The sequence below is a fragment of the Rutidosis leptorrhynchoides genome, chromosome 1, assembly GCF_046630445.1.
Source record: "Rutidosis leptorrhynchoides isolate AG116_Rl617_1_P2 chromosome 1, CSIRO_AGI_Rlap_v1, whole genome shotgun sequence".
Classification (NCBI taxonomy): Eukaryota; Viridiplantae; Streptophyta; class Magnoliopsida; order Asterales; family Asteraceae; genus Rutidosis; species Rutidosis leptorrhynchoides.
The window spans coordinates 483,295,265-483,308,722 of NC_092333.1; the positions used below are offsets into that span (position 1 = coordinate 483,295,265).

The following is a 13,458-nucleotide window of genomic DNA, read 5'->3' on the forward strand; positions in this document are numbered from 1 at the left end:
ACACTTAGAACTTGAAGATAGAACTTGAGAGAGATCAATTAGATGAAGAAAATTGAAGAATGAAAGTGTTTGTAGGTGTTTTTGGTCGTTGGTGTATGGATTAGATATAAAGGATATGTAATTTTGTTTTCACGTAAATAAGTCATGAATGATTACTCATATTTTTGTAATTTTATAAGATATTTCATGCTAGTTGCCAAATGATGGTTCCCACATGTGTTAGGTGACTCACATGGGCTGCTAAGAGCTGATCATTGGAGTGTATATACCAATAGTACATACATCTAAAAGCTGTGTATTGTACGAGTACAAATACGGGTGCATACGAGTAGAATTGTTGATGAAACTGAACGAGGATGTAATTGTAAGCATTTTTGTTAAGTAGAAGTATTTTGATAAGTGTCTTGAAGTCTTTCAAAAGTGTATGAATACATATTAAAACACTACATGTATATACATTTTAACTGAGTCGTTAAGTCATCGTTAGTCGTTACATGTAAATGTTGTTTTGAAACCTTTAGGTTAACGATCTTGTTGAATGTTGTTAACCCATTGTTTATTATAACAAATGAGATGTTAAATTGTTATATTATCATGATATTATGATATATAATATATCTTAGTATGATATATATACAGTTAAATGTCGTTACAACGATAATCGTTACATATATGTCTCGTTTCGAAATCATTAAGTTAGTAGTCTTATTTTTACATATGTATTTCATTGTTAATACACTTAATAATATATTTACTTATCATTTAACATAATTAACCAAGTGTATCAATATCTTAATATGATTCATATGTACCTAGTAAGACGTTGTTATAACGATAATCGTTATATATATCGTTTACGAGTTTCTTAAATTAATAGTCTCATTTTTATGTATATAACTCATTGTTAAAATACCTAATGAGATACATACTTATAATAAAATCATGTTAACTATATATATAACCATATATATGTCATCGTATAGTTTTTACAAGTTTTAACGTTCGTGAATCACCGGTCAACATGGGTGGTCAATTGTCTATATGAAACCTATTTCAATTAATCAAGTCTTAACAAGTTTGATTGCTTAACATGTTGGAAACACTTAATCATGTAAATAACAATTTCATTTAATATATATATAAATATGGAAAAGTTCGGGTCACTACAGTAACTTCATAAACTTAAAGTAAATGCAGTAACTTCATTTAATACAGTAACTTCATGGAAAAGTTCGGGTCACTATAATAATCCTTTTTCATATCTATCAAATTAGTTTATACAAGAATTAGAATAATGTTCTGAAAATACTTTTTATAATTCCAAAGGATTAGAGTTAAAATGATAGGTATTATAATGTTGAGGGTCAATTGATTATTTCAATTATAAATGGGGGACTAAAACAAACATGCAATAAAAAAGTACAAAATCGAGTACTGAGTACCGTAATCTTCCCCATTAAACCAAGTTTTCACCTGCAACTTATATACAGTCAACTCTTCACCAATTTTCTCGACAAATCACCATAAAACTCACATATATAAATACATAAATGGATACAGATCGCTGAGGCAGCCGACCCCGACTGCTCCAACATAGATCCGCCCCTGACAAAATAACATGAGTATGCGACTTTTTTCTTAATGTAACTATAATGGATCATGGTAACATATCCTTTGTTGAGATTTTTTCCTTTTTTTTTTTACGGCGAAAAAAATAATATATTATTAAAACCTTCATCTGAACGATTAAGAAAATACAACATATTACATTGCAAGAGGCTTGTAAGCCAAAAAGAAAAGACATTAATTGAAAAACATCGGGTAAATACACCAAAATGAAAACACTAAGCCCGACCTAAACCGAGCATAGAAGCCCACTCGATGGGCGAAAACAAAAACCCAAAAAGAGGCAAATCCCCCTTAGTGGGCTTAGGAAGCCCAAAAGGCAGAAAGTACGCTTAATTGAAACCCCACATTGAAACTGGCCTCCGGAACCCAAAAGTGAGGCCCAAAATGAAGAAAACCCAATTGAAATTCACCAAACCAGAAACAAAGGTCGTTGAATTGAACCATCTTCCCCAATTGAATTGAGGGCACGGAACACCTAAAAGCGTAACAAACGATTGAAGGATTGAAGGATAAACAACTTCAATTGAAACCACGATGAAACATCCACACCAAGCGAACTTTTGTTCCGGTTATATTTTGGAGGCTAAAAGTGGTGGATTGTTGGAGGAACAAACATGCCCGACAAAGTAGTCGTTAATTGGATATCGTGACGAGTAAGGGTTGTTGATGATAACACGTGATGTTGATGAAGTGTACATGTGTGGGCTGTGGCGGTGTTGGTTGCGGAAACAGTAAAGGTAGTACCAGAGAAGTCTTGTGGCAAAAATTGTATTTTCAAGTGTTGAATGATGAAATCCTCCACGTACCACAGGTTGTCCACCTAACTTAATGTCTTGAGATTTGATATCCAAAACTTTTCAACTCTTAATACAATGTTGTAGAAACAAAAATGCTATAATCCTTTTCTAATGAATTGCTCCTAGTACTTTAGTACTTATCAAATTCAGTCCCACTCACATACTTCTCTATTAAAATGAAAAATATTAAATGTAAAAGTTAGAAAACGAAAAACTTACAAATCGAGATAAAAAACTTTCAAAAGTTAAAACATTGACGCTTATACCGTAAAGGATAGAGTATTTGATAAAGTGTCACTTTGAGTCAAAGTCAAAGGTTTCCAAATCGCAACCCACTTTTCTCTTCTGACATTTATAGTCACTGGTTAGAGATGTTGGTTTCTAAAAAACATCAATATTCAAAAAAGTATTAGACATCCAAAAAACTAAAACTGTCATCCATATATTCTATAACAAAAATGAGAGAAAACAAGTACCTCAAACTCTTAAAGTTACAAATTAATCAGTCTCCCAAAATCTCTAAAACATCTTAACAAATAAGAAAGAAAAAATATAAGAAAAAAAAGAATTCAACGCTTCTAAATAGAAGACTGACACAGATACATAAATAAAACACATGAAAAAAGAAAAGAAATTTACACTTTTCGAATACATAGAACTCCATTATTCTAGTATGCTTCTGCCATTCTAAAAGTGTTGAAAAGATGATGACAGGAGAAACTAAGACCGGTCGATTCACTTGCCACCTAAAGTAGGAAAGTGACTCGGGTCTTCAATTTTTGGGGCTTCAGGAGCGTAGCTAGACGAACCACCTTGGTTATAACGTCCACCACCACCTCCACCACCTCCACCTCTAGGGCCGCGCCCACGTCCACGGCCACCAGAAGCGTAGGATTTTTCACCCGCAGCAGGCTTCAAAAACTCATTGATGCTGAGTGACTGCAATAAACACCAAAACAAAGGTTAGCATTTTATGTAAAGGTGATTTGACCCATTTACTTATGAATCTGATTTATATCCAAAATGAAAGTTAATGTCGGACAAATAAATATTTATTTCAACTCAATTCAGCCTGCCATGTAATGGCCTACAAATAAATCTTTCACCAGGTCAACCCCATCAAAAGTCACCCCAAGCATTTTCAAAGGCTAAGACCTAAATTTTTTAACTAATAATACCAGATTAGCATTATAAAATTCGAGGTATGTAAATCACTGATGAAATTCAATGGGATCCATATCCAACTTCACTAATTACCCATTAGACATGTCACTCAATCCGCCTATATTGCCACCTATAGTCGACATTGTTGGAAAAGTCGGTCGACACGGCCGCCGCAACGGCTAGGAGACTTCACCGACTCGTTTCGGCCTAAGTCGGTCAAAATTTCGGTCGAAGTCAAAGAAACTCAAATTTGGCTGTAAAACATTAATTTTCTTTATCCATGATGTATTTTTGTCCATGTTAATCACTTAATCTTTAGCAAAAACTTTTACCACAGCTCATTTCAGTTGCTGTTATTCTTGTTTCATATGTTTAGGTTTGATATGCATATATGTTTAAAAGAAATCTAAGTTTAAAAGTCAACGTTGGTCAATGCCCGTCTCAACCCCATCTCGACCAACTCGACCCTTCGAGGTCTCGACTGAATCGTCTGTCTCGTAACTTTTTCAACCCTTGATTCACATCTATAGATAAAAGGACAATATCCACACACTCTTATGAACCGTCTTACCTTCTTGGCTTTCTCTTCTTTCTCAGCAATCTCTTTACGCTTATCCTTGTCCGACCCCTAGTAGATCATGAACATAAACAAACAGGTCAATACAATTTAAACACTTGGATCTTTTAAAGTTATTGGTCCCTAATTTGAAAATATAAATGTACCAATTTAGCAAATATTTCATCATTGCTCTTCTTATTGGAGAGCGGTTGCATGGAGGCAAGCTCTTTGTCAACTTCCACCTTCCTTTCTTCAGTCTTAAGTGCCTCTAGAGCTTTCCTCTTATCCTCAAGAACCTTTTGATATTCTTCAAGAGTCATCTCCTGAATAAAAAATATCATCAGTATCAGTATTCATATAAATAAACAAGATAAATACAAAAGCATGTAAAAAATGTCAGTATACATGTAAAAACAAAGATGGCAATAAGCAATATATATACTAATACTAATGGAGAGCAACATAAATACAAAAGATGTCTACATTGCAGGTAGATTTTAGCATTATACTAGCTTTTTGTTTATTATTGTATTAATAGGTGTATAGTATTTATGAACCAAATCAATGAACTAGAGGTAAATCACCTGTTTCTCAGGTTCTTTCTCCTCGGCTTCATTTGCAGCATTTTCCTTTTTCTCGTCTGTAGCCTCTTCCTCTGATACTGGCTTATCAGAACCCACAGTTTTCTCGATTTCGATGACAGGTTCCTCAGTTTCCCTGTGAGGAAGCATAGTAAACATCAATAATATTAAAAAAGATAATACAAGTAGAGGAAGCAATTTCAAGCCATTATACCAATGAATGAGTTAGTTGGAACATATTATTAGATCACTAAAGTGTCAATTGGATGAACTAAAATGGTTAAAGAACATGTCAAAAGTCGCTCAAAATGTATTGTTAATACACAAGACCTCTTAAACCATAAATCTATTTTTTAAAGAAACAAGATAGAGCGCCACTATGTGGTGGTAAATCAAGAAAAGAATGCAGAGGTTGACTGTGATAACTAACAATAATGTTGGTGATAGAAGTCAATGGATAGTTATTTTTAGGAGTCATCAACAATGTTGGTCAACATCTACGGCCATCGGTAAAGATGTTTTACTATAGATAATTCATTTTATTCAATATATTTAATCTTTAATATATATATATTTTTATGTTATCATGAATGTATAAGTAATATTTCTTATATAAAAATTTGAACTTTTTTCAAAATTCATTAGTTTATATAAAAAATCAAATATATGATAGTAAAAAAAATAAAAAATTGGTAATACTTATGTGGTCGGTGTTGGATATGATGGTAACTTTGACCTTTAAATCTTAAAGAGATAAGGAACATTATAAAGACGATTCATAACGGTGTGTAGAAGATTACAGAGAAATGAAAAAATTGTTTGCAGATCAACCCAACTTGACCCAACCAAGAAATGAAAAAATTGAACCAACCAATTCAACTTGTACTAAGTTTCTCTCATTTAAACCTGAACCTGTAAGAACCCCTTTCCCAATCTTTGCCACCACAAAATATAAGAATTAGAAAATAGCTCTAAAAGAACAGATTAAAAGAAGAAGAAAAAAAATACTGAATGATTTCATCAGCCGGAGTCCCCCAGTTGCCACGACCCGATCCCTCACGCTTGAACTCGTTTCTGCACAGCAAAAAATAAGCAATTAATAAAAAAAATAAAGTAGAGCAAACCATACAACCCAATGATCCAAAAAGTACATTTAAAAACTACGTTTGAGTATCAAATGCTAAGAAATTAGTAAAGAGCTTTACCCTCGACCAGTCCCGCTGCGACGCTCATATGGTCGACGTTGACGATCTCCATCCTCCACATCTCCATTGGTAGCTCCACCACGTCGTGCACCACGGAAACCGCCACGAGGTGCACCATAACCACCACGTCTCTCGTACCCTTTCCCAGCATCAGACTCCTCAACAGCACCTTGATCACCAGGTACACCTCTCTTAACGAATGAATTCTCATTGCTACCCGAGTCCCTATTAAAGCCACCTCCACCACGACCCCGCCCATACCCACGGCCACCGCCGCCGCCACCTCCACCACGTCCTCCACGCCCACCTTCATTTCTAGCCTCTCTCACTGTTCAAAAACAATACTTTCACACATCAACTAAAACTAAATACCACAATACATATCTAAAACTGTATGTGTGTATGTTAATAAATAAATAGTAGCAGATAACCTAAGCAAAAACAGTAATTGACTACTTCGGTTAACTTATAAGCGGTATAAACTAAACTAATAGATGTTCATCGATTTAGATTACAGGTTCTATTGCCTTACTGCTTTAGGTCATATTAAAACTTTCAACTTTTATAAATACCTATGATTGATTAATGTATAGTTGAAACAGGATACACCTTTTTTATATGTTTGAGTACTTAATCTAATTGATTGAAATAATTTAGCATTGTTCCAAAGACTAAACATTAAAACTTTAAATTTGTACACATAATAATTAAATCCAAATACTTCAATCTTTAAGGACTGTGATATTAATAAACCGACCAAATACAACATATACACTGTGCAGGTGCACCATAAAAAATACTAATTACAAAGCAAACTTATACTCCGTATTAATAATATAACAAATAATAAAAAATGAATAAAATTTAGTGAAGATTTTAAGTTACCGGCTTGAGCTGGAGGAAGCGGTTTGGATGGAAGCTTAGCCGACGGCTTAGTAGGCGGCGTTTTAGCAGCAGCAGGAGTATCGAGTGGAGTCTTTTTGACAGGTGCAGAAACAATCTTTTGCACAAGTTGTGACACGTCATCGGTATCATCATCTCCGAGCAAATCGAAAGGGTTCGCAGTCGCCATTTTTTGTGGTTTTTTTAAGTAGAGTAAGAGAACTCTTTGATAAAAGTTTCTTCTTTTTTTATTTGTAACGGCTGAGTAACTAGTTCCAGTTGAAATTCGTCATGTATAATTGAGATTGATTGACCCGCAAAACCCTAATTTAGTGGTGATTTTGAGAAAATAGGGGAGATGGGGGAAGAGATAGAATAAAAGGAGTTTGGTGGAACCCTAGCCGCAATGTAGTGTCAATGTTGTGAATGAGATTTTTGCAATGTCTATCTCTTCCTTTCTATCTTTATAGTTTATAATTTATAATGAGATAAAGATGCGACTTTTTAATCCATACACATACACACCTAATTTGCTATTATATCCTTACTTATTTTTTAAACTTGACTGGCAAACGGGTCAAGTTGAATCGGTTTAGGTAACGGGTTAAAATGATTTTGGGTTGAAATGGTTCATAGGTCAAACGGGTCTAAATGGGTCAGGTTGGATCGGTTTAGGTAACAGGTCGAAACGGGTCACAAGTCAATTGGGTCAAATGGGTCAAACGGGTCACATCGTTTTTTTACATTTATTACATTATTTTAGTTATTATTATTTATATTTATTATTATTATTATATATGCATAAGAAATATTAATATTAATATACATAATAAATGATATAACCATGTATGCTTTCATAGATTTTTGACGTATGAAACTTTTTATACTTGACTCATTTGACCCATTCCCATAATACATTTGACCCATTTCTATTTATTGATCTTTGACTATTGATATCCATTAGACCTATTCCTTTATTTTTTGTATATGACTCAATAGTTTGGAGAGAAACTCATTTGGATCGTTTTTTGAGTTATGATTTACATGTCTAAGCCTAATTTTTCTCAAGACCTAAATGACCCGAAAGCTTGACCCATATGATCCAAATTTGAGAGTATGGGTCTCAATTGTCAGGTATAGTTTGAATAATAATATAATTGCAACTCCCTAGATAAATGCAGGGGTATTATTGTAAGTTTATGATACAAAAGTGTATATGAATCAAAAGTGATGTATAAGAATCACCTCACATCTTTATAAGTCTCGACCTTTTTTAAAGTTTAAATATGAAAAACAAAGGAAAATGTTAACGACATTTCAATGGTTATCCTTAAAATGTATAAAAAATTTGTACAATTTAATAACTGTCACATTATAATTAGATGTAACCGTCATATACAAGTTATTTAAGTACGACAGGCTTAAAGGTTATCGTTACCATTTTCCAAAAGAAAAATATTAGGTCAAATAGAGTCTAATAATTAACTTTTTGGAAAGTATAAATTATTTTACGATCGACAAATAAATAAGTTTAAGTTGTATGTATAAAATGGGAGGACAATCATTTTTATAATAAAAATATTAAATATTGTTGGTTGGGGTTTTTCCGTGTGTGGCCAAGTCAGCTTGTGACTTAGGCCTTTTGTTGTAATCTTCGAGTTTTAATAAAAAGTTTTGTCTTTCAAAAAAAAAACGTAATTATTTGATTCTTTTTATCGTGGTTAGAGAAATATCACTTTGGAATAAGATAGAAATTATGTTCTTGTTTTTGTCACAAAACAAGAACCAGTTTGCTATAAGGTATTATATAATTTCGTTGCCAGATTATTATAGAGTATTATATATTTTTCGTTGCACTTTGGATTATGTAACTCTCAAGTCATAAAGTCAAGATAGTTACGAAACCGCTTTTTAAGTCTAGTAGGTTTTCACTTAATGGGTGTACACTCCGTACATCCTAACCCATTTCCAAATGGAATAACAAAATCCTTCAATTACAGTAAATTACTAACAATCATGAGATCTGTGTGGTTATCGATTTCGTAGATTCATAGTGCTATTTCGGTTGAGGTCTGTGTGGTTTAAGTTCCTAGTCTCGGGTCGTGATTGTCAGAATTTTGGTAGTTGTGATTATCGAGAATTTTCTTTTCGTGTTAATCGGGATCGGGAGTTATTATTTGATCTACACTGAATCCATATCTATGTTGTTGATGTGCACCTACACAGTTTGTTAGAGATCACAATTAATGGGTAGGATTCTTTATAACATTTTATTTGATGCTTAGCCATTAGCCTCTGACTGGAAACATCATATGCTTAATGTGATGCTTATATTGTTGTGGTCCAACTTGTGTTCTTTGAGGATCTTTGTTTTTGCCATGACTATTTCTCAGACCACTAAAGTCTGGTCATATATTGTTGGTGGCATTTCTATTGTCGTGTTGAAGTGCGTTTTACAATCATAAGACTTTTCTTCGTCTTTGGTACCTATGTATATCATTATCACCACTCGATTTGTTTGTATGGTTCGTATGTTAGTTGGAGGTTTCGTCGTTTGTGGTCGTTGTTGTGTTCGTGGTCGTTCTCCTTTTTGAACATTCTATCGAGTGATTGCCCTTTTGTGGTAATGGTTTATATTGGGTTTAGACGACGGATTTAATTCTTTGATTGTTGGATTTTTCTTTCGGGTGTACTCGTCGTTTTTCGCTATTATGTTGGGATTTTGGTACTTTGGTCGGAAGTTATATGGCCATGGCTTTCGTTGATCGCTTTGGATAATTGGTTACTATTTGGATGTTTTGAGTGCTTGTAGTTTTCGCGGATGGATCGTATTGAAGGAGTGGAGGGTTTAGGATTGCCGTGTTGGTACATTGATTTGTATCAAGTTTTAATTGTCGTGATACGCTTGTTGTGTTACTTTGGTTGGTCTTAATTGATATAATCCTTGTAATGCCTAGCAACTTGCTAGTTTTATTAATAATATTAATATTGCCTTTAAAAAAAATACATGTGTGCTTTTTTGAAGCCCATGAGATGGCACCTCTCAAAAGCAAGAACACTCAACCAGTTGTCGAAGAATGATCTTTAGCATTGGTTATCCAACTTGCAATAGAGTATCATTATGTGATCGATGAAATCCAATAAAAGATAAACTATAATCCATGTTTTTTTCAAATACTTCAGTATACGCCTAATTTCTTGTCAGTGATGAGTACCTAGTGTATTTACTAAATTTACCCACATCAATCAGCCAATTAGTTTATAATACTCAAGTTGTGATACACTTAGATCCTCAGGTACTCACATGAGTACACTTGAAAAAATTGAACATCTTCAGCACCTTTTCAATATAATGAGATAGAGAGAACGAAATTCCATTTCCTTCAGGTTTGATCCTTATTTCAAGGATAACATCATCCTCCCCTATATATTTTTCATGGAGAATTTTGATGACATAAACTCCTTTGTTAAGTCAACTTGATTTTGGTTAGTCCCAACGATCAACGTGTAAGCAACATATAGACGTAACTATTTGATTCTTATTGTCGAGGTTAGAGAAATATCACTTTGGGATAAAACATAATTTATGTTCTTGTTTTTGTCACAAGACAAGAACCCGTTTGCTATAGAGTATTATATATTTTTGCCAGTGTTGGTTAAGATTCAAATCATAATATTCAAAGATTAATCACTTTATTTTGATGATGACACACAAAAGCTGAGTAGTTAATTATATGTAGGACGAAAAAAGTTCATAAGTGATGTGTTCTAGAGGGTGTGTATGAAACGGCTATCAGTTTTATATTTATTTACTACAGGAAATTACCTAAATTAAACTAAAACACAAAAGGCAAGTATACCTATCGTGTAATAATATAGCTAAGGTAAAGTCCGGGAGGTCGATCCGTGGACACTATTATTGGGTGTCTTACTAGGTCAAATTAGTTAATTAAGTAGTTAAACTAGATTTAGTGATATATAGTAATTATAGGTAACTTTGGGGGTTTTTACCGTTTAATGACCGGTTTGTCGATTTTAAAACTTAAGTCACAATTAAAACCTAATGCAAAATATAACTTAATTTAAAGTGTAAAGTAAATGACGATAATTAAAAGTACAATAAATTAAAAGTGCGATAAATAAAATGACAGTAAATAAAAGTACGATGAGATGTAAAATAAAGGAATTATGCTTATTTAAACTTCCGTAATCATGATGTTCGACGTGTTGATTTTAATTTATTACCATGGGTTAATTGTCCTTTGTCCTGGATTATTCGATATGTCCATACGGTTTTGTCCATAATAGTCCATCGGTCATAATTATAAAGTGCGAGGGTCTTCGTCAAATTATCCTTATACCCGAAGTCAAATATTCCAACTAATTGGGGATTCGAACTGTAACAAGGTCTTAATACTTTGTTTAATGAATACACCAGGTTATCGACTGTGTGTAATCCAAGGTTTTAATACTTTGTTAACAATTACACCAATTACCCTTGAATGTAATCCACCCCTGTTTTAATGAGTCTAGTAACTATTAAATCATCCCCGTGTCCGGTCAAATGAACAATAATTCGTACTTATAAATATCCCGCTCATCGTACCCGATTAAGCGTATGTGGTTATATATAGATACGTCAAATCATAACCTTAATATTAAATTAACGAAGTATCGTTTAGTTAATATAAAGCCCATTAATAGCCCATAGTCTAATTTCCACAAGTGTCGATCTTTTGTCCAAACCCCAATTATGGTCCAAAACCCAATTATCCCGTCTTTAATATTTAGTCTAACATCACGATTACTTCAGCTTAAATAAGCATAATAATAACTTAGCTACGAGACATTAATAAAAATAATTTAAACATAACTTACAATGAGTATTAATAGCGTAGTGTTACACGGACAGAGTTTCGACTTACAAACTTAAAACATTCACTAACATAACCTTATTATTATTAAACTTTAATATTAAAATTATAATATTAATATAAATATATTGAGAGAGTAAGAGATTTAGAAAATAGAAAAGGTGTATCTTTCATTACTCTGTAGTCTCGTTTTATAGGCAAATGATGAATTTGAAATTTTCACTTATGACCCCTTAACTATGCTCAATTAACAACTTTTTATTATTTATTATTATTCTTATTATGAATTATTTAAATATTATATTATATTCTTGTACATAGTTGACTTGTACTTTCAGCTCCGTTGCGTCGAACGTTGAAAGTTGGTTCATGTCTCAGTTCCAGATTTTCGAACGCCTTTTCGTATAATTTAATATCTTGTACTTTGCATTTTGCGGCTTGTACTTTTGTAATTTTGAGACATTTCTCGTCAATAAATTGAACCACTTGAATTGTACTTTGTACTTTTTAGCTTGTTGGTCATTTGCGTCTTCAAATCGTCGAATCTGTCTTTTGTCTTCACCTTTTATTATTTAAACGAATATCACTTGTAAATAGAACAATTGCAACTAAAAGCTTGTCTTTCTTGAGGGATAATGCTATGAAATATATGTTCGTTTTTAGCATTATCAAATATTCCCACACTTGAGCGTTGCTTGTCCTCAAGCAATATAGAACTTGAATATAACTTTACTAGAATCACTTCTTTATTCTTCACACTTTGTACATCAGTGATTTCAATACGGCGGTTATGAACAATGATGGTAACGATGTGGTTTACAGTCTCACATGACTATAAAAATTTAGATCCGTTAGGAAATTGGATCTTTATGAAAACATTTGATCTTTTAAAAATTCAATCTAGTTTTTACCCTAGATAAGTTTTCCGGAATAACCCTTCACCGGTGTTGCAAAATGTTTTTATGGGTTGTGTGGGTTTTAGATTTGAAAATTTTAGCTCAAAACTTATGGTTTTGTGTCACCCACATGCTAAGCTTGTATTAGAAAAGCAACACGTCCAGTTTACTTGTTCCGTATATTACCTTTCAGTAAACTACCGTCCGGTTGTAAAGGAAAGCGATGAACAAGCAACTGTTAAGGCAATGTCTAATGACATGCTTTTGATTATGGTCTATATCGTGTCGGATGCAATTACTATCCTTTGTAGGAGCAATAGTAAAGATCATCCTATAGTTTTTCGGTCTGGCACAAGGTCCTGTCTTCGACCATGCTATGCAACCACCGTTCTTACGGTTGACACCCGATTTGGTTCAGGTGACCTAATGAATTCTGATGAATTCTCAGAATTTTACGTTCAATGGTAATGAACGCATTGAAAATAGGTTTTCAGAAAACAAATCGGTTTGTAATTTGATCAAAATATTTTCTCGTTCAAGTTCGAGTTTAGATATCATCGAATTCCATGAGTTTGTAATTCTCAATCTTTAAAGTCAATCTCAAGGATTGAGTAATATCAGGCTTAAAAGCTGATTTTTAATCTTTAAGGAGATTATCCTTACTGGGGGTCTGATTCATTAGTCTTATCAAGCTAATTTGCACGGTGCCCTCCCCATTTTACGAGACAGATCCTCTCATGGTTAGGATAAGTCTGACCACATGGCGACCCTATTTGATGCTGAGGTCCGTGGATTTCCTGCTGATTTTAGAGATGACTTTTCTAGATTTTTCGTCAACCTACAGCTGGTCTGGACGACAACTTCTTGACCT

The 13,458-nt window shown here is 33.4% G+C and overlaps 1 protein-coding gene across 1 annotated transcript; it reads right to left on the reverse strand.

The window, feature by feature from the left end:
* Positions 1–2,847: 2,847 nt before the first annotated feature.
* LOC139875075 (RGG repeats nuclear RNA binding protein A-like) lies at positions 2,848–7,239 on the reverse strand. The gene is made up of 7 exons (XM_071862449.1): positions 6,821–7,239; positions 5,936–6,263; positions 5,739–5,804; positions 4,734–4,866; positions 4,314–4,472; positions 4,162–4,218; positions 2,848–3,365 (listed from the first exon to the last, which is right to left on the reverse strand). Exons 1-7 carry the CDS (start codon positions 7,005–7,007, stop codon positions 3,162–3,164), a joined length of 1,134 nt encoding a protein of 377 aa, XP_071718550.1. The 5' UTR covers positions 7,008–7,239; the 3' UTR covers positions 2,848–3,161.
* Positions 7,240–13,458: the final 6,219 nt, after the last annotated feature.